The sequence below is a fragment of the Colossoma macropomum genome, unplaced genomic scaffold (assembly GCF_904425465.1).
Source record: "Colossoma macropomum unplaced genomic scaffold, Colossoma_macropomum, whole genome shotgun sequence".
Taxonomy (NCBI): Eukaryota; Metazoa; Chordata; class Actinopteri; order Characiformes; family Serrasalmidae; genus Colossoma; species Colossoma macropomum.
In genome coordinates, this window is record NW_023494798.1 from 19,592,414 (window position 1) to 19,619,205 (window position 26,792).

Sequence of the window (26,792 nt, forward strand, 5' to 3'; positions counted from 1 at the left end):
GTACTACTCTTTTATTTAAAGCCTAATGCTGTTTTGTTTTGCATTAACGTTATTGCTGGCCATATACAGGCTGTATTTATTCCTGAAGATGATTTCATGGATTAATTAAATGGTAACCCTGATGGAAAAACCAGCATTATGTTGGGTTTTGGATGCTGGTATGCATGTCAGCCAGCTTAGACCAGCATGGGATGCAGTAAAATCAAGTAAAATCAATTAAATTCCCTGCTGAAAAAACAGCACAGACCAGCATGTCATTACTGCCATCTAGTGGTGAATTGAGTAGCATACAAGGAAACGACTGATTCCAATTGCACATGCACTGAGCATGCTTCAGATTTTACGTTTGCGTCTGAATAGCCTGTGGATCCACATGACTAACAGATTAAGCAAAATCAAGGTAAGCTTGGGAGATAGGAACTTAAGATCTGAAGATTTCTTTTGTATTCGGTCAGACCTCATGGCTAAATGTCTAAAACGCGAGTTTTACCACTTAAAGGAAAACTCCACAGATTTTTCAAAATTATTAGATGTTTGAGATGTAAAAAAAAGTCATTCGTAGTGGTTTGATGTGAAACGCTCCCTTCCAGAGAAACATGCAGAGTCAGAATTGTTCTCAGCGGTGGTGATAGGAACCAGACGTCTGATGACGTCTAATGCCTTTGAAGTCCCCCTCAGAGAAAATTGGCACATGAAAAGGTTAGATGCTGCCTGTTGTGTCAGATAGGTTTTATACTTTCTTTAACATTTATAACAGTTTTGTGATACGATTTGGCTTAAAATGTATTTTAATCCATTTATCTTAATCCATTCATGGCGGAGGCAAAATAGTCCTCAAAGGAAACTTATTTATCAGATTTATCATTATTGTACCACCATCAGCATTACACATAAACACTCAGAAGGCTCGTGTAGGTTCGCCGGTGGTTTGGGATAGTAAATAAAATGTCTATATTTGTGTTGTAGACAGCAAACCCCTGGCTGCTATCACCACTACTTGAAAGAAATCTGAGCAAGTTTCTCTAAAATTAACCATTTCACATCAAACCTCTCTGAATGACCCTGTTTACATTTGAAGGACCGAATTATTCAAACATTTTTTAAAAAATTGGTGGACTTCTCCTTTATCATAATAAACCAAGACTTTTTGTCACTTTTACAAAACAACAGATTAAATTTCTTTGTCAATAAGAGCATGAAATTTGAAATGATCTGCCATCTTATCACATATTATACCAAGTTTAGTTGCTGTCTGGAAAGGGTTAAATCCACAGTGTGGCTTTAACAGCGTGGTCCAGTCCCCGAGCTGACGTCACAGCGAAGCCTGTGAGGAGGTGAGGGAGAGTTGATGAAGGCGGAGAAGAGGAGCTGCAGGCCGGTGACACTGAGCTCTATCCGCGCCTACACGGCTGTTGGATGCTGGGCTGCCCTTGTTTCTTTCCCGGACGATGGAGCACCCGAGGAGACCGATGTGTTTTATGAAGTGTTTGGCTTGGATGTACAGCAGCCTGTGTGTGATGGCCGTGGCTGACAGCCTACCTCAGTGCAAAGAGGTAAGACACGAGCAGCGTGTTCGTACTCTCACTTTTCTCTCCGGAGGGGATTTTAAATAGGCTGATGTCTGTCTCTCAGCTATGGCTGTGGTGTGCAGCGTAGCCTACTGTGTTTGTCTGTGAGCTAGTCAGGAAATCAACTGCGAGACAGTAATATGATTGTGGAACTTTACAGTCAGTCAAACAGTGTCTATCAGATCATCAGACTAAACATAGGGGAGTACTTTTCTGCGTGCATGTTCTTAAGAGGACAGGACCACTGCTTTCCACATAGATATTCTGCACCTCATATTTATGAATTATTGTAGCTTATAATACATTTGTTTCTGTATTTTTGCCACTGTCAGCAGTTTAGCATTGTCTAACTCTCATACCTCACACTTCTACCTCATTTCTATACAGTCAAGTGCAATCTTTCCAGTACTGCCAAGCCTCCTCCCTCTGCTGGACCCACCTAGTAGGAGGAAAGTTTGCAGACATGGAGAACAAATATGGCTGCAAGTGGGATGAAGAGTTAGAGTGATTAAGTTTTGAAATGGAACCCTTCACCTTCTTAAAGTACCATAGTCTTTATGTCAGTGCACAGGTGATATCCTTTGGTGATCATTTGGAACTGTTTGTTTGGATTAAACAGCAGGATGTAGCTGACTTGAGCAATATTCAGCTGAGTCATATATGGTGCTGCCCATTAAGCTCTGATTGAGCACGCATTTTTTCATTTAATGTGAGAGGTAACTGAGTGTTTAAGTCTCTCTGAGGAAAATCTGGTCTTAATCAAGTAAGGCTGCAGTTTTCTATTAGACCACTTAAAAATATGCCTTATGTGCTTCTGTGGTAAACTTAGTGAACAGCCACACTCTCTTCTAATCACGTCTCCTATGATTGTGCTTCAGAGGGGCATGGGGGATGGGAAATTGATTTAGGTTGTAATTTGCACTGTGCTTGGGTCAATTTCAGCAGTGTCACGTTACTTCAGGGGGTTCGACTTATCTCGTATATGAATGTTGTCTCTCTGCAGTGCCTACATTTCTGACATAGTTAGTGTTATCTCCAATGTTATGCTAATGGATGAGACAATTTTCCATTGGAGAGTTAAGTGGTGCTTTTCACCACTTTGGTCACGGATGTGCCCCCATCTGAAGTGCTCGGTGATAGGAGGCCTAAAAATAGCCCCTTTGAAACAGCTCCCTTTTAAAATTGAGCACATCTGCGGGTGGCTGTGTGTCTTAGGAGGGGAAAATGAAAGGACGTTATTGTACAATTAAAAGCTCCACAACAGCTGAAAGCAGGACTGTGCATTACAGTGAGCATTCACACGCTCCAAACTGCTTCTTTCTGCTTGTAAGGAGTGGCTCCTTACACGGGAGACACAGTACAGTTCATTAAATGTGAATAAACTGACTTTTGGTCACTAGTGGAGTCTACTACGGTGCAATACATTAATAATACATCACACTGACTAGTTTTACAGTGTCCTGTAAAATTATTATAAATGAGCGATGTTGGCCATGTACATTTTTTATAGGATGTTGTCAAATCAGTTGTTAAATCAGTTAAGGGGTAGTAGATATATGAAGGATTAAAAAAAAAAATGGAAGTGTGACGGACTTGTTTGGAAGACGACTGGGATGATGAGCAATAAATCAAGATAACATTATTGATGAATATTGATTTTTCGTAATTTAAAACCACATGTATTTTACAATTACATATTCAGTATATACGAGTCACTTGAAAAACCAGCGGGTGTCTCACTCTGTCTGCTGGTTTTCTCCTTCTGGATGCACTAGAATTCAAGTAGCATTAGCTGCACACACATCTAATTATAACCAGCACTTTACTACCATGATTCAAACACTGGCTCAGGTTCTTATTTGACTGTTTTCCTGATGTTTACTTGCGTTAAATAGGAAACATAGCTAGTAATGGAGAAAATGAAAATCAGGGACTGTCTGTCTGTCTGTGTCTGTCTGTTTGTTTGTTTAGCTGGGTGTCCATTCAAACATTTTATACATTTTAAGTCATTGTCCAAAAAGTCTGTAAAAGGTAAATGCAAATTAATCAGTGTTTCCATCAACTGTGGTTAGGCACAAATTACTAAAGATGACATGACGCACTTGCAGCATACGACTCAAGACAAGAGCCTCGTCACTGTGTGTGGCGTATACAATGGAAGGATTTGAACCTATTATCTGTCAGTGGAGCACTTTTGTCAGCCCTCTGTCAGCTATACATGGTTGTAACCCTAACAGTTCAGATAATGCAAGCAGGGCGGACTGTGGCCTCTTTAGTGAGGACTGAAGTCGCTGTCCCATTTCACTGTCACCCACCGAACACCTGCATACACTAAGGGGACGTAGTGCACACATGACTTTTGTTCACGCTTTGTCGTTGCTTATTTGAAAAATTTGTGTCTGTCACAATTTTTGCCTTTATCTTTAATTGATAAACCAACCTTTCCACCTCATCCATGCATAAAAATGTTTTTGCGATGTTTCATATCTCATAAATTCTGATTTTTTTTTTATTTCTGACTTTTTATCCAGGTTTTTAATACATGTTTCCAAAATAAAAAGAAGGATGACAAACATAAGACATCAGTCTTTTTGTCTTTCTCCCTGAGCTCCACTTTTGAAATTTGTATGGGATTAAGCTTTTATATGACTATTTTCAACCCCTCTTTATTCCTTAGAATTAAACATCCTGTTTTTGTTATCATGCCTTTAAGACCAATTTGATTTAAGACTAGATGACCTCACTCTCTTTAACGACTCCTTATAACTTAAACTTGAATGGACAGGGCATGACTGTTATAAACCGAACTGGCAGATGTATTTAAATGTGCTTTTTACTGTGACATAAAATAAATGAATTCATAACAGGCTGTTTTTACAGCTTAGTTTCCATATTTGGAGTGTATGAAATGGGGATGGTATGTTTTGAAACACTAACAATGTTTATCAGATTCCTTTATTTCAAATTCTTTTAAATCAAAAAGAAATATTTTTTTTTCTTTTCTGTTATGGACTCTCTAATTGTCTCTGACCTATGATGTTGCAGTAGTTATAATTCAATATAAAACTCATAATTCATATAAACATTTGATGAGCAGTAAATTTCATCCAAAATTCATTGCTTAGGCAAATAAGGGTGGCATGGAATTTGGAAGGAACTAAGTTTAGTAATCTGTTCTAATCTTGAGACTGTTATCATAAAGGGCTGGTTTTGTGGTCTGCAATGCCAGTATTACTTCACCATTAAATTCCCATTTAATCTACTTTTATCTTTAATCTGGCCAAAAGTTTTGGGCACATCGCGTTGGGACTGTAAAGAAAAGCTGGAATTGTGAAGAGCGAAACACTTATTCAGTAACCTTTTATAAAAATATGTAATGTGCAAACCAGCACAAGAAGGTTATCTAGTCAAATGTGTGAATTTTGCTTTATGACTTTTTTGTATTCATGCAGTTTAACCTGCTGAATGCCTCTGATTGTATTTGAGAAAGTTTAATCACCCTCAATTTGACTAAAGCTTAATGTCTCACTTCCAGTTTAGAGATAACAGCCATGCAGTCACACACAGCATTGCCCTAGAAATGCATTCTGTCCTGTCCCTGACAGAAAATTGATATTAAATGAGAAGGTGGATACCATATTTCTTGAACTATGATTTGTTATCATAAGTTATTGGGTGTGGGTTGATTCGTGGATAAGGCTCTGTTGTATTAACGTCACCATTGTTTTTGCCCTTGGCTTTGCAGTGTTTGTAATGATCATTAACCAAGCAGTCCTCTGTTTGCCTTCCCACAGTGGACATTAGGTTGGCACTCTTGTAGGCCATTGTGGATGTGGTACAGTATGATCTGAGGCTAGCTGGTTGTTTAGTGCAGAGCGGGTAGGTAAAGCTGTGCTGTGCTCTGTGTGTGTTGCCCTGCAGGACATTCTCAGGGTTTATCAGTTTCCTCCTGATGGCAGCCTTTCCTTCCCTCTGTCTCAATCAACACCAGAGAAGAACAGCAGAGTTGAGCACGATTTAAGAAATGAGTCAACCATTTTCACTTTTGCATTAGCCAGTCAAAGCAAGTGTGCCCCATAGACTATCAGTCAATTGTTTGTTCTCCAACAATTGTATTACTTGGGCAGTAATTTAAATTAATGGGCCCTATCCTGTATTTTTAATATTTTTCTTGTTTCTGTGGATTTATGTACCAAAAACTGTTATTCATTGTTTACAAAAATCCAAACCTTTAAGCGTTTGAAATTGAATTATCGCTGAGAACACCAAGCTTGAAAGATGGTGAGATTAAAATGTAAAAAGGAAAACAGCACACCTTTTCTTCGCAAGTAGTGATCATTTTAAAATGACTTTGAAAATGTACTTCAGCCTGTCAGTCATTCCTTTAGGGTGGGGCAAACAGCGCACACTGTGGAACAAGCTTTATCTGAAACATCTTACAGCAGAAGGTGCAGAGAAACAGAGCATCCAGAGTATCCGTTTGTGATGCTATGTTTTTTATACGTGACCCACAAAGAATCTTTAATAGAATGAGTGAGTCGAAATTATTTGTCTACGTCAACTGACCAGAGGCTACAAAGATAGGGGTAGGGATTAAATTAATCAGGCATTGAGGGCTGTCTTCTAATTTGTGATTATCAAATGTGGATGTATTGTTGTAATATTTTCTTTTCCCAAAGGATGTACTTATACAGTTATTTAGTTGTAATTGTACTGGTACACATAGACATAAGTAAATCACACAAACGTCTTTTCAAAGTGGCTGACTTGACAGCATGGTACTGTGTCATATTTCGAACGGATTCAGCTAGGTGGTCTCTAATTAAATGTCATGTCTTGGGTCTGTCATAAACAAGGGCATTCCTGACACACTTCTTCACATTCTAGCAAAACTGAAAGGTAGACAGTGTGCAGTGTAGGATAGTAATGCTGTGTGACTGACCTACCAAGCTACTGCTAGTTTAGCACCTATAGCCAACTAGCCAACTACCAGTTAGCAAAATATAACTCCACACAACATAAAAAGTCACCTTAAAATTACTTTTTAAAAATTAAAATTGCAGAAAAATGCTAGTTTATGGGACACAGTGAGCTGATTCATGTTAGCCAGCTGGTAGTCTGTCAACCCAGACTCAGCAGAGACTGGTGCTTTTTCACCAGATAACATGGCCAAGAACCACCTAAATGCATCTAAATTCATCTAAATTCCATGCATATACACTATAAGGCCAGAAGTATGTGGACACATGTCTATCGCACCTAAATGAGCTTGCTGGACAGGCTATTCCAAAACCATGGGTTTTAATATGGAGTTTGCCCTCCTTTTGTGGCTATAACAGCCTCCACTCTTTTGGGAAGGTTTTCCACAAGGTTTTGGAGTGTGTTTGTGTGAAGGTGTCCATTAAGTGAAAAGAGTCCTTATGAGGTCAGACACTGATGTTGGACAAGAAATCGATGTTCCATTTCATCCCAAAGGTGTTCAGTGAGGTCAGGGCCCTGTGCAGGCCACTGGAGTTCTTTCACACCAAACTCTTCACACAATGTCTTTATGGACCTCGCTTTGTGCACAGGGGCACAGTCACGCTAGAACAGGAAAGGGCCTTCCCCAAACTGTTGACACAAAGTTGGAAGCCCATAATTACCTAGAATGTCTTTGTATGCTGTAGCTTTAACATTACCCTTCACTGGGACTAAGAGGCCGAGCTCAAACTCTGAAAAACAGAAACTTTACTGTTGGCATTATGAATTCTGGTAGGTTTCGTTCTCCAGGCATTTGCCAAACCCAGATTTGTCCATCAGACTGCTAAATACTAAAGTGCCATTCATCACTCCATCACACCATTCATCAGTCCAGTAGTGGCGTACTTTACACCATTCCAGCCATGCGTTTGGCATGGCGCATAGTGATCTTAGGCTTGTGTGCAACTGCTCGGCCATCTTATGAAGCTCCAGGAGCACAGTTCTTGTGCTGATGTTGCTTCCAGAGGCAGTTCAGAATTTTGTAGAGAGTGATGCAACAGAGGACAGGAGATTTTTTTTTAATGTGTTAGTTGCTACATGCCTCAGCACTCGGCCGTTCCGCTCTGTGAGTTTGCGTGGTCTACCACTTCATGGCTGAGCTGTTGTTAATCCCAGACATCTCCATTTCACAATAATAGCACTTACATTTGACTGGGGCAGATCTTGCAGGGGAGAAAGTTTATGAACTGACTTGTGGCAGAGATGGTGTCCTTTTGGCACATAGTGTGTTTTGCTGTAAAAGGCTTGTTTTTCCTCACACAGTGCAGGCAGCTGTTTGCTATTGCAGACTAGAATTTAGCTGGAAAAACAAAACTTTGTGGACATGCAGATAGCCAGACAAAACCCAACTGACAAAATCCTGATAATTATGGCCAGCTTGGTGTGCAAAAGAAGAGACTAGCCAGCTGCTAACAGGCACTTTCCCTGAATTGAGTTCATTGTATGCCTCAAAACTCTTTGAACATTTATTTTTTCCTTTGGGGATTTTTGACAAAGTATAAAGCTAAGTAAGTGCTTATGTGGAAAATATTATATTTCCACATCAGGCTGTTAAATCAGATACTATATGAGCTGTTTCTTTTCTTTTTTTCCATTTTTTGCAACGCTTATGGTTTATGGAATGCTTGTAGAACCAAATAATCAAATAAATATAATATCAATATTATAAATAATACCTTTTCTTGTATTAGCCATTTTAACTATGGACTCTCATGACCACATTGACAGATCTGGTAACATAATCTACACAAATGAAATGTTTTAAGACTTTTTCACCAAAAAAAAAAATCACCTGCAGCCAAATCAAATCAAGTGTGAATTGAGACAATAGAATGAGAATAGTGACTTGTCTCATGGTCATTCTGTAGAAAATAAGAAGATGGTGCAAATTAATCATAATAAATGAACCATTTCATTTTTTTATAGGGGAGAACAGGTTTTGGTAACAGGGTTGCACATGGAACAGGTTAAAATGACTTTTTTGTTTAATGAAATAAATGTATAGGGAAAGAAATATTTTAACATTATATTGCTGGAATGTAATCAAACAATATTTGATTAACATTGTAATTATGGTGTTATATTAAAGGTGGACACAGACATTTTATGTGTTTTTGTAATCATTTAAATGTCAGTTTTAATAATTTTAAGTACAGATCCCTTCATTTTCACAGAAATAAAAAACAGTCACTTAATTGCTTTTAAAAAGGTAATGGGACATAAATTGAACCTAGTGCCAAAAACAGTAGATGGGGACCTTGTTTTGGGAATGTAGCTAGTGTTAACAATGGCATTTAACTAGCTTAATTCTGTAGACCTCCACATTTCACATAGCATAGTAGCAGGTGAGGTGATGACAGAGCAATATATCCACCCCTGCTGCTCAGTTTGTAGAGAACATCCCTACATGGCATCCACTGGAATCTGTATGGTGGGCCTCCCCACTCCCTTGGTTATAAGCCACCGCTCTCGGTTTTATCAACGACTCTCAGTCTGATAAACTGGAAAACACACCCACATGTTTGATTTAATGCTTTCTCATCACGTCATGTATGAGGACATACTAAAGCGTCAAGTGGATATATTGTTCTGCCTCACCTCATCTGCTAATGTAAGAATTGCTGATGAGATGATTGACAGGTGAAAATTAAAATGGAAATGGATTGAATGTGTTTTCAAAATCATTTTGCCACAGAATTATCACAGTAGGTGAGAATCTTTTTAGCTTGATGTTCTGTTTGATAAAGTAAATTACATTTTAATTATTATAATTATAATAATCATTCTGACACAATTATTGCATAATTACCTGAAGCATAACATGCTTGTTTGTAACTACATTGTACGTACAATAATCATGTCCAAAGAAACTGAAAATACTGAGTACACACTAAAAAGGGTTCAGGGCAGGTTCTGGGATAGAAGTCAGGAATTAATGTCTTTTATGTGTCATCTGCTATCTTAGACCAGCTTTGTCTAATTATAGAAGTTGGTGAGGACCAGACAATTGTTTTTATCCTCTGATATGTAAAACTGAATTTAAAGAGGGTATACTTTCTTTTTTTTCGCATGACTGTAAAAGGTCTTGATTAACACTGGTTTGTCAGCAGAAAGTACAGTAAGTGTTCTAAAGCAGTGGTAGTTGTCATGCTGTTTGGTTTAAAGGTGTCTGTAAGGGGAAGGGTGGGGTGGCACTTTAGTTTTAAGGCAAGCATATGACTCACTTTCATTCCATTCTTTTACTGTGATCTTTGTTTACATTTATATGCTTTTTATCAGCTTTCCCTTAGGCGGGGTTTACACAGAAACACTTTCTTGTATGTTGTGAGTTGCATGCAACAAAATTTACATGCAACTTGACAATTACACAGAGCAATTCAAAAACAATCAAAGTTGTATGCAGCACATGAAGGTACTCCACTAATTAGACAAATTAGCAGTTTTTGACAAACTGTATTTTTCTATCTCTATGTCTATTTTATTTATCTAGTGTTATTTATTACACATTTGGGTTATTGTACTTGTCTGTTAAGCCTTTGAAACTTAATGTTAGCTGTTATAGTCTACTCGATGCCAGGCTCATCATGTCCTGGAAACAGGACAAGTTATTGCAGGCTGCGTCTCGCTCTGCCCATCTGTACTTGGATCCCAAAGTAATCTAAGGTCTGTGTAAAATTTGTTGACATCAAGTGAGGAGAAAATTAATCTCGCTAAATCATATAAATCACAAGAACATCGGGCTACATCGAACAATAAACTGTGGTAAAAAATCAAAACTGTTGTCCTGGAAACCAAATAAAAACTACTAATCTTGATTCAGTCAGGTGGGGGTGGGGATCTGAAATTCATTGCAGTATTCCATTCGACGTGCTCACCTGATGCGTTGTTGCCGTTTTGGTTGTCTTTGGTTTCATGAAACTTGTTCCGTTGTTCCGTGAAGCTGAGACAACTGAGTTTTGAATGAGTTGCAGGATGCTTTACATTACGCAATTCAAATAAAGTAGTTGCGTGAAAGTTTGCGTGAAAGTTTCACTGTGTAAAGCCAGCCTTACTGTCAAGAAAAATACAGACATTTCATATTTTTGGCTGCTTCCTGGAAAACAGCGTTAGCAGAAAGAGAGAAATAAACTGCTTGTGTGTTTGTCTTTGCAGGGGGATTACTACTTTGAATACACAGAGTGTGACAGCACTGGCTCCAGATGGAGAGTGGCCATTCCTCAGAGGCCAGGAGTGTGCACTGGACTTCCTGACCCTGTGCAGGGCACCGACTGCAGTAGGTTCATATTGTGGGTTCATGTGAATGTGGGATATAGTGAGACTACATCCCACTGGGCTTGGAAAAGATGAGAGTGAGAAATTATTTATTAATCATTCATTATTAATGCTTTGAATTAGAATAAATGTATTTGTTTTGGTCGATGATGAGGTAGGACCTGCTTGGATGTGAGAGTATCAGGTATAATGGTGAAAGCATGGTTGTGAAAATATAGAAAATAAATTGGAAAAGACCTTCAGTATGTCCTTCTCACAGCGTGTGGGTTTTACCCAATATTTCTGTCACATCCTTATCTAGAGAGAGGAATTTCCTCTTGGGCCCCATAACAACTTCACAGCTTTCCAGTAAATGTTCTTTAACCATCAGCAGCTCATCAGCTCCTCTCTGCAACGACTTCCTGCATCCTATTATTGTCCTGATCATACAGTGAGAGAGTGGATATCAGTGTTTTACTGTTTCATTACACAGCTAGTGCACCTTGTTTGTGCAAGTATATGGAGAGCTAATTTAAGTATTGCTCATAAGATCTCTGATGTCTTTCATAGACAACAGCACTACAGCCAGCATTTTGTCATTGAAAGGGGGAAGAAACTAGAAAACCTAAAGCAGAAATGTTTGTCTTAGTACTGTTTTGTGAGCACGCAGGCCAAATAGTATTTGAACATTTAATAAAACACTGCATGAAATAAAATGGCTAAAATGTAGTATCTCTATCTGTAGCATTGCACATTAATTTCAAGTACATTCATTTCAAATTGATGAAAAACACACATTACCTTTTCAAAATTGTATTGCTTTTTAAAAAAATGTTCATATCTTGTTCAGAAAAATACAGATAAAAGGATACAAGTTGCATTCCAGCCATTGTGAGGATTTGTTAAATTTCATCAGCAGCACATCTGGGCCCATGTTTATAACGCTTCTCAGAGTAGGAGTGCTCTCCTACTCTGAGAAGCTTTGTGAATATAGGCCCTGATTTAATGACAACAACATGAAGGGTATTGTACCACAGTGTGTTATAGACCCCTTCCAAGAGTTTTCTCTTTTCTCCATAAGGTTGGGAGTTGGCTTTTCACATACAATAAATACCAATGCTTCATTATAATTAATGCCACTTAATTAGAGAAAAAAATCATTATACATCAGCTGTTAATGTTTTCAAAAACTTGTTATATCCAAAGTTGTTACAAATGCATAGATAATAATACATCTTTATTTATGTAGTACTTTTTATTTTAGTTACGGAAGTGCTTTACATCGGAAAATAAGTAAAACATTGGAAAGATATAAACATTATGACCTAAATGAAAAACAAAAGGTCAGTTACAAACAAGCATCTCCTAGCCTAAAAGAAAAATCTGTTTTTTAACAGGATTTAAAGAGACCTATCAGGCTTGCATCTGGAGTGCTATTCAGAGTTTAAAAGCTAAGTGAGAAAATGATCTTCCACCAACTGAGCTGTAAAAGATCCTAAGAGTATGCAGTAAGCCTGCCTCAGCTGTGGTCTGGACAGGCTAAAACGCTTCAACAGATCAGACAAGGCAAGGCATTTTTTTTTTGTATAGCACCTTCCATACGTGGCAGCAATTCAAAGTGCTTCACACAAACACAGCAAAATAAAAGCATTACATGATGAAGCTTACAACATCCTGAGATCTAGCACCTCAGAAAGGCATTTGCAAAAATAGTTATGAGAGCTTTAAATGTAATAAGTAAGACATTGTAGTCGATGCAAAACTGGACACAAAGGCTCATTTTTTATGCATTCATTTTAAGTTGATTAAAATACAGATAACACCTATCCCTCTGAAATGTATTGAAGTAAGTGCACAGTGTGACTGATTTGCCAAGTTGCCAGCACTGACGATACAAAGTGGACTGAATGGTAGACGACTATCTAGTCACCTCAGTTACTGACCCTCACGAGTCTATTTCCAGATTAGCAAAGCTTCCTAGGATGTGGTTTAGAACTTGTCTGTGACCATGAAAAGCTGTACATAGAAGCCTTAGTGTTGCATCCTGGCAAAATGACACTGGAAAGGCTGCTCCTCAATAAAAAAATAAATAAATAAATATCTTGCAGTAAAATTAAAATTGCTCTGTAGAGAATTGTTCGCCCTCAACTCAGTGCTGTGGTTATGTGCCCCCCCCCACCCCATAAATGCACTAAAATCAGCAGAGAAAGTTGAAGTGTCTCATATCCTCTAGTATCTGCTGCCATTTGCTGATAGACTGCCAGACAACATTACACAAATACTTCCTTGCCATTTTATGCAAATTGTCTGGCCTATAATTCCTTAAGGTCTTTGTAGGCGTTTGTTTTAAAGTGATTGCATTCTGTTCTACAAGTCAAAAGGAAAGAAAATGATCACAGCATATAAAAATAACAGTGATAAAAGAGCAGTGCTAGAAATCATATTCTTGATAAGTAACCTGTCTCTGGCCTCACTGAATTTAGAAACAGTCTTAAATATCTAGTCATGCCATCTAATCGCCACCATTAACAAATATATCCCTGCAGCAATATCTTCCTTGTAGTTATACAGAGGGGACTTTGTGTCTTTCTGATAGCAGCTTCTGGCCTCTAGTCTCTTATCATTATGCATAGTTTGCCAGAATGTTTGCACAGCATAGTGAGAGAGGATTGAAGGCAGACACCGGAGTGTAGATAAAAGGACATGCAGCTACTGTCCAGGGCCAGTGGGTGGCCTGTTTAAACACTGTTCAGTCGTTCTCTAATATCCGGCAGCCAGTTTGGCTTCTCCTTTTGACCTGGAAACTGCTGTGTGTTTGAGAGTGGTCATGCCGTCTCTGGCTTTCCTTACAAAAATAATCAGCACTATGAGTATACAAAACTAGAAGCCTCTGTTTTCACTGATTTTTAAAAATATCTGCCTAATTCAGTCATTGAGATTCAGAGAGGTTCAAAGTGATTTGATGGGAAATGATTCATTGTAGAACAACTTACCAAAACAGATATTGTTACAGTGGCGATGATGGGAACCAGAGTTCGCAATATCAGCAACCCACTGTTCTCAGTAGTTTGTACTATGACAACAAGCCAAAAAACAAAAAAAACCATCAGCACCATACATAGCTTTTTATTTTTATCCATAAGGACAAGTGAACCTACACGTATCTTCTGAGTTTGTATATAATATAGATGATGGTGAAATAGTGGTAAATCTGTAGTCTTTCGGGACTACATCCTGCACGTACCCCCTTGCTATTGATGAATTTTAAAAATATTTTTTTTAGACCAAAATCGTTTCTAAAAACTATCATAAAACAATGTCTCTGACATATATATTATATACAGCAACAATTGAGCAACCCACTGAGTTCTGAAGGTGCACTCAGCTCTCTCTTGTGATCACACTGACTGGCTGGAACTTCACAAAGCAGCAGTCAGTGTTAGGCTGTTACATATAAAGTTGGCAAATGGTAATATTGCTCAGATCATAGTCTTGGTGGGGTGGGGTGGGGGGGGGGTGATAGGAGAGTTTACAGTTTGGGTTACCCAGATGAATGCACAGACAGCCAAAGTGTCTAAAGATACCCCAATCAGCCATATCATTAAACCCACCTCTGTGATTCTACACTCATTATTTATTTTATGAGCTTCACTCACCATATAGGTGCACTTTGTTCTACAGTTACAGACTGTAGTCTATCTATGTCTCCACCCCCTTTTACCCTGTTCTTCAAAGGTCAGGACCCCCACAGGACCGCCACAGAGCAGGTATTATTTGGGTGGTGGATCGTTCACAGCACTGCAGTGACACTGATGTGGTAGTGGTGGTGTTTTAGTGTGTGTATGAGTGGATCAGACACAGCAGTGCTGCTGCAGTTTTTAAACACTGTGTCCACCCAATCTCCACTCTGTTAGACACTCCTACCTTATAGATGTGAAGTCAGAGACAGTAGTTCATCTGTTGCTGTACAGTTTGTGTCATCCTCTAGACTAGTGGTCTCCAACCCTTGTCCTGGAGAGCTGTCTTCCAGCCTCTGTCCATGAAGTTGCCCAGCCCCTTACTTAACTCTAATACATCTGATCCAGGCAATCAGGGACTTGGGAAGAGGTTAGTTAGCTGGTGCAGGTGTGGCAACTTGTGGTTGAAAATTGGCTCTTCAGGAACAGGTTTGTGGATTATTGCTCTAGTCCTTCTTCAGTGGTCACAAGACACTGTCCACAGGACGCTGTCGGCAGCAGTGAAACTGAGGTGTTTAAAAACTCCGCTAACTCTGTGTCTAATTCACTCATACCAACACAACATACACTAACAAGTCAGCACTGCAGTGACACTGATGTGGTGGTGGTGTGTTATTGCGTGTTGTGCTGGTGTGAGTTTTTAAACACTGTGTCCACTCACTGTCCACTCTATTAGACACACCTACCTTGTTGGTCCACCATAGTAGATTCAAAGTCAGAGACAGTAGCTGCACAGTTTGCGTTAGTCATCCTCTAGTCCTTCATAAGTGGTCACAGGACGCTGCCCACAAGACACTGTAGGCTGATGTTTTTGGTTGGTGGGCTATTCTCAGTCCAGCAGTAACAATGAGATGTTTAAAAACTCCAGCAGCACTGCTGTGTCTGATCCACTCAGACCAGCGCAACACACACTAACACACCACCACCACGTCAGTGTTACTGCAGTGCTGAGAAAGATCCACCACCCAAATAATACCTGCTCTGTGGTGGTCCTTTGGAGGTCCTGACCATTGAAGAACAGGGTGAAAGGGGGCTAACAAAGTATGCAGGGAAACAGACAGACTAGTTTGTAGTTGTAGAACTACCAATTGCACCTATATGGTAAGTACAGCTGAAAAAATGGACAATGAACAAGGTGGTTTTAATGTTATGGCTAATTGGTGTATTTGTTTCAACCCTGCACTGTGCTGCCTGAGCTGTTTTACATAGTTTGTGTCACTGTCTGGAATTGTGCACAGATGAAGTAATGATGTAATGTGATTTTCTTTGAGAGAAGAAACTCTGTTATGAAATTAGCTTGGAGCAAATAAGTCTGATTTAATAGGCAACTCATGTAATAGTGATGCTGTTGCGATTTTGTGAGGATGTGATGAATTTTAAGTGACTAAAATATAGGTGTAGTATATTTTGTACATTTTATGGAGAATGTCTGTGGATTGTTTCTTTGTCCTTTACCATGTAAAAAAAACTGGCTGCATCTGAATAAAGATAAAAAAAAGAAATGGTCTTTTTACATAATGTGTACTAAAATGAAGAATGTTTTCCATTCTGCTATAAAGTTATGATTTACAACAGCAACAGAGTAATAAAACGTGGTACCAACAGTGACAATTTAAATTATTTCTAACAGTTGCTGACACTGTGCCATATTTATTATCACTTTCTCTGAGCATATTGTGTTTTTCTCCATTGATGCTTTAGTGTCTTGTGAATAAATGAATTAATCTTTGGCAGCTTTCTCGTGTGAGGCGGGCGAGTTTCTGGAGATGTCTGCTCAGGAGTGCACTCAATGTGCGGCCGGATCCTATTCTTTGGGTAGCGGCATCCGCTTTGACGAGTGGGATGACATTCCCCCGGGATTCAGCAGCGTGGCGACCTACCTCGACAGCTCTCCACATGGGCAGGAGGGGCCTTCCTGTAATGGGTGAGTGACAGATGGGAGTTAAGTGTTAAAGGAATGTTTCAGTGTTTTTCAACCTAATATTTAGCGATTGAGCACAATATGCTCGATTGCCACAAACGATCATCGTGTTTCCTTGTTGTTAATAAAAAGAACAGAAAACTTTCAGTTCTTTACAAAGTACCTGGAAATGTGTTGAAATTTTTGTTCGTGATAGTCAGCTGTTTGCTATGGATACAGTATCTAAAAGTCAGGTTTGAAAACGCTGGAGTAATTCTTTAGGCTCTTGTGGGAAGTAGATTCTTTTCTCCCTGTCATGGATTTGTGAAGTGCCCAGATACCCATATGTAGCATATTATTCTAATCAAGAATGCCAGTTGTTTTGTATGTACGAGGTTACATGTACCTGAAAAGAGGTGAACAAGGGACTCAAACAACCTTAGCAGTTTATAGTCATCTGGCAGTACAGAATTTTTGTTCAGTTGGCTGTTTTAGCATGCCTGTTTCCCAAAAGTAGCAGTGCTTTAAATGCCTGTATGGGGGAAAAATGTGTTGCGTCCTGCTGTTAAATGGTCCTAAAAGTGAGAGAAATCTCCCACACAAAATATGTCACTCACTCAGTAGACTCACACAAGGAAGAAACAAAAATATGTGCGTACAGGCTTTGCTGTGAGACAAAGTTAAAATTGCTGCATTGTATCAAAGGTATAAATGGATTTATGGATCAGGTTAATTACAGATTGCATTACTCATTCAGAACATTGTCATATGTATGTCTTTGTTGCTTTCTAGGTCCTCGTGGATTGCTCAGGGTAGTTATGTGGAGTCAAACAGAGATGAGTGCAGTGTATCTCTGGTCTATGCTGTACACTTGAAGAAGCAGGGCTCAGTCTCCTTTGACTACCAGTATGTGGACAACAACATCTTCTTTGAGTTCTTTGTAAGTAGCTACTCTCCAACTTGATTAAATTATGTAACAATGGCAGTAAGTACTGATACTGAAAAAGTATACTTAAAGTAAATTTAATTAAGGAAACTTAAGTTCAAGTATATTTTCTAACTATATGTTGTGTAGTAAGTATACTAATATCAGTGTACTAGTATTATTTCTGTAAGTGTTCTATTTCAGTGCTTTTTGGGACTAAAGTGGCCCAAATTTATGACTTTTTGGTTTATAAAAGTATACTTAGGTGTTTAGGTGTAGGAGTAGTAAGCTTTGAGTACACAACAAGTTTTATTTTGTACTGCAACTATAGTGTGAACTACACTATAAGTGAACTTATAGGTACAAAATATATACTTCTGGCCGACTTTTTAGTTTATAAAAGTATACTTTGAAGTATACTGCAAGTAAACTTTATATATACTGTTAGTTTACTATTTATGTAATACTAGTCCACTTTTTAGTTTATGAAAGTATACTTTAAGTATTTTCATGTGTAATAGTAGTAAACTTTGAGTACACAACTAGTTTATATCTAAGTTTTATTTTGTACTGCAGCTATACTGTGATCTTCAGTCATGTTTTTAAAGTCATTTCAAAGTCAGTTACGTAATGAAAATCGAGTCAATGTCAACTAATCGCTGATGACATCATGAATAAAACCACATAGAAATCCAGCTTTAAAAATCCGTGACTTCACCAGTCAGTAGATGTAGAGTGATGTGTACAATTACTATTACAAGTATAGGCCACAAGTATACACTAATTTTGTATAGTATATCTCTGTTAAGTACAAAAAAGTAAACTGAAAGCACACTCGCTTATTTTTTAGTTTAATGTCAAAAGTATACTAATAGCACACTTGAATAAACTTCTTTTTTGTAAGGTTATGTACAAAATATAGATTTATTCTAACTTTAATGCCTGCAACATGTTCCACACAATTTGGGGCAGAAGAATGTTTACCACTGTCTTACATCACCTTTCCTTTTAACAGCATAATACTAATCATCAGCATAGTAATCATTTGAAAGTGGCCACATCGAAAGTTTTTTTGCCATTCTTCTACTATGCAGGTTTTCAGCTGTGCAGCGGTTCAGGACCTTTGTTATCATATTTTGAGATGCAGTTTTCAATGCAAAACAGGTCTGGACTCCAAGCAGGCCAGTCTAGCACCTGCACTTTCTGACTAAACAGCCGTGCTGTTGTGACGCATGCGGAGTGTGGCTTGGCATTTGTTCCAGAATATGTTCAGTGCTTTTACAGATGTGCAGGTTACCTGCTAATAACCTCCCCCCATACCACAACAGACGCTGGTTTTTGAACTTACGCTGGCAACAGTCTAGATCAGAGGTCACTAATAGGCGGACCGCGGTCCGAGTCTGGACCCAGACGCTGTCCTATGTGGACCTGGACTTATAACCGATAAACTATGGAGAATTAATTAATTTCGACTGGGTGGTCCTTATTTTAATCGGCGTAACTTTTCTAGCATTTACGGTACCGGTTTAGCGGCCCGGGAGACATGCGTTGTAAATATCACACGCGACACTACTCAGCCAGTCAGATCTGTGCATTACGATGAGCACCGTGACTCCAGTGAGTGACGCACCCAGGGGAGGGATGAGGCGAGACACAGCAGTCGGAAAAGAAAGTGAGTCAGAGGGAAGTTATTTCTTATGGCGTGATCAAAAAACAGAAAACTCACAATAAATATTGTTGAAATATTACTGAATTGTACTTTATTTGATTTGACATTCAGTTGTTGACTTATAAGATGTTGATATAGCTACTAGGCTACTTCAGTATACAGTATATGGCACTGAATCATACTGTAAGTTAGACTTTATGAAGTTCCGAACCTTTGCTTGAGGACATTTTCTCTAACTGGACCTTATTGAATTTTAATTAAATACCCCTGGTCTACATGGTCTTTTACTTCCTTGGCCTACAGAACACAATGACCATTATGTCCATAAACATAAACTGAAAGGTGAACTCATCGGACTACAGTACACATTTCCGCTGTGCATCAGTCCATTTCAGAAGAGCTTGAGCTCAGTGAAGTCTGCAGCGTTTCTAGATATGGTTGACACATGACTTCCACTGTGCATAGTACAGTCTCAACTTGCATTTGCGGATGCAGCAATGATAAGTTGTACGGTGAAACATTACATACCTTGTCTTTGTGCTTTTTAAATTCAAATACAGGTAAAAGTAGATTTATAAATCACTGCTTTCTGTTTTTATTTGCATTTCAGCTACTGCTCCAGCTTATTTTGGAATTGGGTGTGTATGAAGTATATGTATGATGCATTTGTTGTATACACATAAGGATGGAAAGAACAAGAAGTTGTCAAGACATTTTAGAGAGATCAACAAAAAGCCGAGGAAGCAACGTACTGTACGTAAACTACAAGCAAAGTATTATCTGCCATGTCAGTGGTTCCAAACCCTGATATGCCCTGCACATTTTAGTGTTTTCTTTACTCCCAACACACAGTCCAACTAAGCAGTTCGTTAGCAAGCCCCTCCTGAGTTGAAAAGGGTGTTTCATCTACACACAGAACTGTGCAAAAGTCAGAGACCACTCTTCATTTATCTAATTTCCAGTCAAAACAGCTGATATAAGGTACACTTTATTCATTTTTTCAGGAGGTATGTTAGCAGAGATTAGATATGAGATAATCCAACTGCATAAGGAAGGGGAAAGTCGAATGAAAATAAAAGAAAAAACAGTTGCACCAAAACTGTCACCATCAGATAAAAAGAAGGTAAAGCTGCTAAATTTATAAAATCAAACAAAGAAGTTGCTGATGTTCTCAGAACAGTGACCACCCCAGAGTCCAGACCTCAACATTATTGGGTGTGTTTGGGATTTTGTGGATTGTGAGAAGTAGAAATTGCGAACTGTGTGTAAGACTGAACTATGAAGCTGTGAAAAACTTATCCCTGCAGATTTCTTTGTATGCAGAAAAGAATAGAAGCTGTAACAAAGGGTGGACACACTAAATACTGACAAATAATATTATATTAAGTTGTTGAGGTTTTTGTGTAATTTTTGTTAAATTTATTTTTCTGCTCTTTTTCAAATGTTGAAAAATGATTAATTTTTACTTACTGGCTGTTTTGATTGGAAGTTAAATAAATGAAGGGTCTTCTTTTTCACAGTACTGTGTGTGAAACGTTTACTGTTAGTTTACTTTGATCTTTTAAAGGCAAGGCACAGAGTCATGCTTTGATCTAAAGACTAGAATGGGATGACTTTCTTTAGTTGTCGCTAAATCTGTGGTTTCATTGGTTTTGTAACAGATTCAGAATGATCAATGCCAGGAGATGGAGAAAACTTCAGATCAGAAGTGGATGAAGCTGACAAGCAATGGACAGTGGGGCAAACACACGGTACAGGAGTGTTTGGACGCTCAAACATACAAACACACATGCTGGCATTGTGCATGTCTGTGTGTGAAGAAGTGAAGAAGTGTATGAGAAATTTGATGCAGAGCATGTAAAAAAAAAACCTGAGTGTAGGCTTGTGTGTGTGTGTGTGTGGATTCACGGCATTCCTTCTCTCGTGCAGGTCAGTCTGAAGTCGGGAACAAATGTCCTGTACTGGAGAACCACTGGAGTTACAGTGGGGGCTAAAGTAGTCAAGCCTGTTCTGCTGAAGAACATCCAGATAGAAGGTAAAGTGAGAACACTGCTCATCGTTATTATGACTGTTAGCCTTTTCACTGTAATGCGGCACTAGTTCCCCTCTCTCTCTCTCTCTCTCTCTCTCTCTCTCCTCTCTCTCTCTGTCTCTCTCTCTCTCTCTTCTATCTGTCTTTCTTTCTCTGTCTCTCTCTCTCAGGTGTGGCGTACATGTCGGAGTGTTTGCCTTGTAAACCAGGCACATTCAGTAAAGCTCCTGGTTCCTCCTCCTGCGAACCCTGTCCCAGAAACACTTACTCGGGCAGAGGAGCCAGTTCCTGCACTCCCTGCAACACAAGCACACATTACGCATGTAAGCAGACCACAGCACACATTGTCATTTTTACAAATAAATATAGTCATTTTTAGGCACTGAGAGTTATATTTAAAAACTTGTTTACTTGGACAACATTTTTTGTCTCAGGAAAACACTTTATACACATTGTAATAAATATAAATAATATTAATACAGGAAGTAGTGGTTTTTCACATGTCAGTATTTTTGTGTAACCAGTTCCACCTCTCCTTGTGGCTGCTCAGTATTAATTTTAGTTATCATTCAACAGCTGGTTAGGCTGATCAGTACTTTTTATGTCAAGTCAAATGTGCTGGTGATGGAATTTAACATATCAATCCATCTGATGGCTGGGAATGGCCGGGAGAAGTATGGAACTAGAACTCATTCTTTAAATTAGCTCACAAGGTTTGAAAAAAATAATAATTCAACCTTGTTTTTTATTTTATTTATGTTTATTTTATTTATTCTAATAATATATAATGTTTTTACAAGCGAAAACACACTTGCTGACCGGATAAAAAGCTTTTAATAAATAATAAAGTGCCTAAGACTTTTTGCACAGCGCTGTATATAAGTGAGTAGTTTTTTATGCAAGTTTGAGTGACGATTTATGCATGAAAGGGTTAATTGGTTAACATACTAATTTCTGACCAAGAGGCTTGATTTTGATTACATAAGATGAGATTAAATTTAGTAATGGGGAGTCGATGCTTCAACTCCAGTCAGAGCTGACTCTTGGCCATTAACTCTGTTGATCTTTTGGGCTTTTTTTTTTTTTTCAGGTGGATGCTTTTGTCATGCAAAAGAATTTACAGATGCATGTGTAATGCAGAAGTTTGAGTATAAGTAGCATTAGTTGTTAGCTGGTTAGCTGGGAACATAACTGCTGTCTTCTGTACATAACTATTAGAACTTTAATACATCTGACACAACTTGGTATAATTGTGAATTTCCATCATATCACTATAATCTGTAGTAACTCTAAAATGGGGTAAACTGCATTTAGGATGCTTTATTTTCTGCTACATCTCTTCATCAGTGGCTCTAGAAATATTAACTTAATTGTCTACCAGAGTGAAAAGTGGTCATTGGCTTTCCCTTATATGCATGTACAGAATAACAGCGGTGAACAAGGACAATTAGTGCCAGGCCTTCAGTTCAGGCCACAAATGTCAGCACTCCTCTACAATAATGCCAATTTCTTCTAGCACCCCTATTGGAGTCTATTTATTTATTTGGCTGTTCTAGATTAAACACAGACATGCGAAGCTTGTAAAACATTCCATTTGTTTTGTTTGAAACTCGCAACAGACAAGAACTGACATGCCGCCCCTGTTTTCCATTTCTAACAACTGTCTGAAACTTGGTGAAACTACTGTTTGTACTTGCAGTCAGTGATGTATCTGGAACTTCCAGGAGGTTTAGCGTGACTTTTTTCACAATATTATTCCCACCATTTGTAACTCAAAACTTTACTGACTGATTTACTGTCTTTTCATGTCAGTCGTTAATCTAATGTGTAAGACCTTCATTTCAGCTTCTGAAGTCCTAACCAGTGAGAGAGTTGCTTGGGATGGGATTTGTTAATGAGTGTGTGCTTGAGGGTTGTTTTGGCCTCTCTTTGAATGAAAGGGTGTTCTGGCTTATGCTCTGCTCTGCAGTGCAGTATTCTGCTCTGTGGGAAAGTCGTCCCACACAGCAATCTGGCCTACTTTAGCCAGAACTTCTTGCTGACCGCTGCCTCTTACTGCTGATCATTCACTGCAGGACTGGATCATTTTTGTGTAGGATAATTTCAGTCTTGCATAACAAGTGCTGTGATGTATATATGGTACCAGTCTATGTGGACCATCCTGTTTAATTAGTTTAAACTGCAGTCCCACAGTAAAAACTATTTAACGCATTGCTAGAGACAATAATAAGCTAAAAATATACAAATCATCATTTACACGGTACTTTCTATTGGGAAAAACCCCAACCCCTACATTTCAACTCGTGAAAATAATACTTTTTTATTGTTTTTAAAGTACTTTTTTGATTTTTGAGTGAAGTTGAAATGTATAGATTTATCATGAGCTGAATTTTTAAATAAAAACCATGTCCCACATTTTCATGTCATTACTAAAACACAGTGTTAGTCAATAGGCGGAGCATTACTTTGGCCACACCACTGCATTTTAGGGCAGGAAGTTAGCATGCATCCCTGTCCCTCATGGCCACATGGTCAGCTCTTAGATTACATTACGTTAAAGTAAATGTGTCCTAAAGTCTGAAAATCAGTGTGTAACTTCAAGAATTGTTGCTACTGAACTAGTAAACTTCTAAAAAGTAAAAAATGTGTGTTTTAATGAAACATTTAATTTAGTCATGTACTGGCTTTTTGGGTTAAGCTAAATTAAAGATTTTGGGTCACTAAATTATTGAACAATAACATCATTACCAAAACATTACCAGATGTTTTAGTAGTGTTGTGATTGTTTAATAATTTATTTTAATAAAATAAACATAATTAAAGTATTGGGTCATTCAAAGCAAAGGGAGTATGAAGTCCAAGTCAGTTACCAGTCCGAAATGGGTTTTAAACTTGTTCGGAGGAATGATCCATATACTGTGTATTTACTGTGTTAAAATACAGTGTAAGGTTTCCTTTGGTGTAACCTTTCTGATGATGCATTTTAAAGGTGGGAGGAACTTTAGAAAAACTACAACTTTAAGAGATTATCAGTCCAAACATTACAAACTAAAACAAGCAATGTAAGGAAGTGTGCGTTCATTAATGTTATTAATGTTATTAATGTAAACTTAAATGTCAGTACTGCCCAGCTCACTCCACATCAGTGGATTTCTATGTGAAATGTACTGTATAGTACAGGTTGTGATTGTTATCTGTAAATGAGATTGGACTCTTTTCTGGGTGGGGACCAGTGGAAGGTTCTACTATGTGTAAGGCCAAACCTGCCTGCTCCAAGAAAGACTACTTCCAGATCCACAGTGTCTGTGATCAGGAGGGCAAGGTGAGGAAAGCCTTTCTGATATTACCTATAATTTATATCTGATTATGATACTATGTTGTTCTAGATATTAAATGATTTGAGATACTCTCTACTGATATGAGTTGATACCTTTCTGTTTGTCTCTCTTAGACACAGATCATTTATAAGTGGATAGAGCCCAAGATCTGTCTGGAGGATGCTTCTGATGCAGTAACGCTGCCCCCTTCTGGTAAACGTGAGCCATGTCCACCCTGCAACCCTGGTTTCTATAACAACAACACAGCTACCTGCCTGCCCTGCCCTCAAGGAACCTATTCCGATGGCCTTAAAGGTGATTTCATAGAATTCTGTTATCAGTGTCAGTGATGCCTTTTTAATATCTGTACTGTTTTTATTTATTTTTATTTTTTATATTTTTTATTTTATTTTTATTTGGCTCTGGCCAAATGTAAAAATTCAACCTTTGCTACATCTGTTGTAAACACACTTACTTGCCTCCTATAATTGGTGCCACTTTAGTCTCAAAAGTGAGAATTTTCAATTTAAAGAGTAGGAAAAACTCTTCTGATGATGCATTTTGAAGGTGGAAAGAACTTTAGAAAACTACAACAAAACGTCTAGGACGCTAAATATTTTTTATTTCTTAACCTCTACATGAGTGGGACATGGATTACAATGGTACAATGGATGTCTTTATCACTGTAGCGGGATTCCCAATGGTTGTATGAAGTATTAGTGCACTACATGTTGGGTATTATAGTGATAGAGCATTGATGGATAAAAATACACACAAAAAATGTGATTTCTGTTGGTCACATGAGACTGAGGGATGCAGTGCTGAACTACAAAATATTACACAGCATGAAATATGACATGTTAAATGCTACTTTTAGGCCAAAACGACCCTTTAAATGTGTCATATGACATTTTTAGTGGAGGAAAGGAACAGATACATTCTGTCATCAGTGTCAGTGACACTATTTTATTTTTCATATATTTTTGTTTTGTTTTTTTAAATATGATGATGTTTGATTGAGTAATATGGAAATATTTGTTGCGTTGTTTCTTGTCATAATAAATTTATGAGGACTTCTACAATATAAACATAAAAGTATGTATTTAACAATGGGAAAAAATATTGTTTCTAAAAAAGAATATGAAGTCAGACCTTATGATGTAATGTGTGTGTGTGTGTGTGTGTGTGTGAATTTTGCCACCTAGAGTGCCAGCCTTGCCCAGCAGGCACAGAGCCTGCTCTGGGCTATGAATACAAGTGGTGGAACATTCTGCCTGCCAACATTAAGTCGTCCTGCTTCAACGTGGCCAACACCAAGTGTGACGGCATGAATGGTGAGAGAGAGGGAGATCCCTGCAGAGAGGGCCGGTTTAATCAGAATTTTACATTTATGAAAGCAATGCCTGTATCTGTGGGGTAGGTGGCAGTGTTGTGCTGTGAGTGGCTGGTAGAAATTGCATTAGCGGGAAAGCTGAGCGCTTTTTTGTACTTATGTTATTTTTGAGCATAATATTTTGCCTGTTTCCATGCAGTGAGCTGTGGGGGATTATTTTTATTGATTTGGGTGTGTGTTTGTGCATTAGGGTGGGAGGTGGCAGGAGATCATATCCGTTCTGGAGCAGGGGGTTCGGATAATGATTACCTCATCTTAAACCTTAAAGTGCCTGGATTCAGGTGAGACAACCCCGTTTTCTACAAAGATGTAGGAAATTTAAGTGCAAAAATAAAGTGAGCAGCTTGTATGTTCACAAGTTTCTGTTTCTGTATCTACAGTGTCAATGGAAGTACTTGGGAATAGCATTTGAATGTAGTTGCAAGAATGAATGTAGAAGAAATGTCACTTTAAATAAAAGAAATCATTTTTATGAACTGAAGCAAAGCCACTTAATTTCCTCTGCTGAGTTCTAATTACTGGACTATTGCGCTGCCAGAGTTTTTCGGCTAGTAGTGAAGCACCCTGAATTCTACCAATTTAAAAAAATTCTGCATAATTCAGTTGATCAGATGTAAACAAAATCATTCAGTGGTGTGATGTGAAGTGACTGATAGTAGATAAACCTACTGACTGAGAAAGGTAGTGATAGGAACCAAGTGTCACAATGTCTACAATGCAAACATAGTCATTTTATTTACAATCCAAAACCACCAGTAAACCTACATGGCTCTTCTAAGTTTTCCTATGTAATTTTGATGATGGTGAAAAATAAATGAGGTAAATATGAGGAAAAAAATCTTTGGGGGACTATTTTGCTTTACCTTACCCTGCGTGTAGCTCTCCACCATGAGTCGATTAAAGAAAATACATTTTAGCCCAAAATCTTCTTACATAACTATCATACAACCGTGTCTCTTTCATCAGGCAATTCATTACTGT

General features: G+C 38.3%; 1 protein-coding gene across 2 annotated transcripts in view; it reads left to right on the plus strand.

Annotated features, from left to right (window-relative positions):
* The first annotated feature begins 350 nt into the window (after positions 1–350).
* The window catches only part of si:ch211-233h19.2 (uncharacterized protein LOC565175 homolog), a 43,760-nt gene continuing 17,318 nt past the window's right edge, over positions 351–26,792 (plus strand). Inside the window, exons 1-12 of one of the 2 annotated variants that reach the window (XM_036585109.1) lie at positions 351–400; positions 1,289–1,553; positions 10,740–10,860; positions 16,310–16,499; positions 17,268–17,415; positions 20,731–20,820; positions 20,999–21,104; positions 21,272–21,424; positions 24,335–24,423; positions 24,553–24,733; positions 25,624–25,752; positions 26,002–26,092. In XM_036585109.1, the coding sequence (XP_036441002.1) occupies positions 1,449–1,553; positions 10,740–10,860; positions 16,310–16,499; positions 17,268–17,415; positions 20,731–20,820; positions 20,999–21,104; positions 21,272–21,424; positions 24,335–24,423; positions 24,553–24,733; positions 25,624–25,752; positions 26,002–26,092 (1,403 nt within the window). In that variant the 5' untranslated portion in view covers positions 351–400; positions 1,289–1,448. Of the gene's footprint in view, positions 401–1,288; positions 1,554–2,582; positions 2,857–10,739; positions 10,861–16,309; positions 16,500–17,267; positions 17,416–20,730; positions 20,821–20,998; positions 21,105–21,271; positions 21,425–24,334; positions 24,424–24,552; positions 24,734–25,623; positions 25,753–26,001; positions 26,093–26,792 lie in introns of those variants that run through there. The other variant, XM_036585110.1, reaches the window with a different exon arrangement.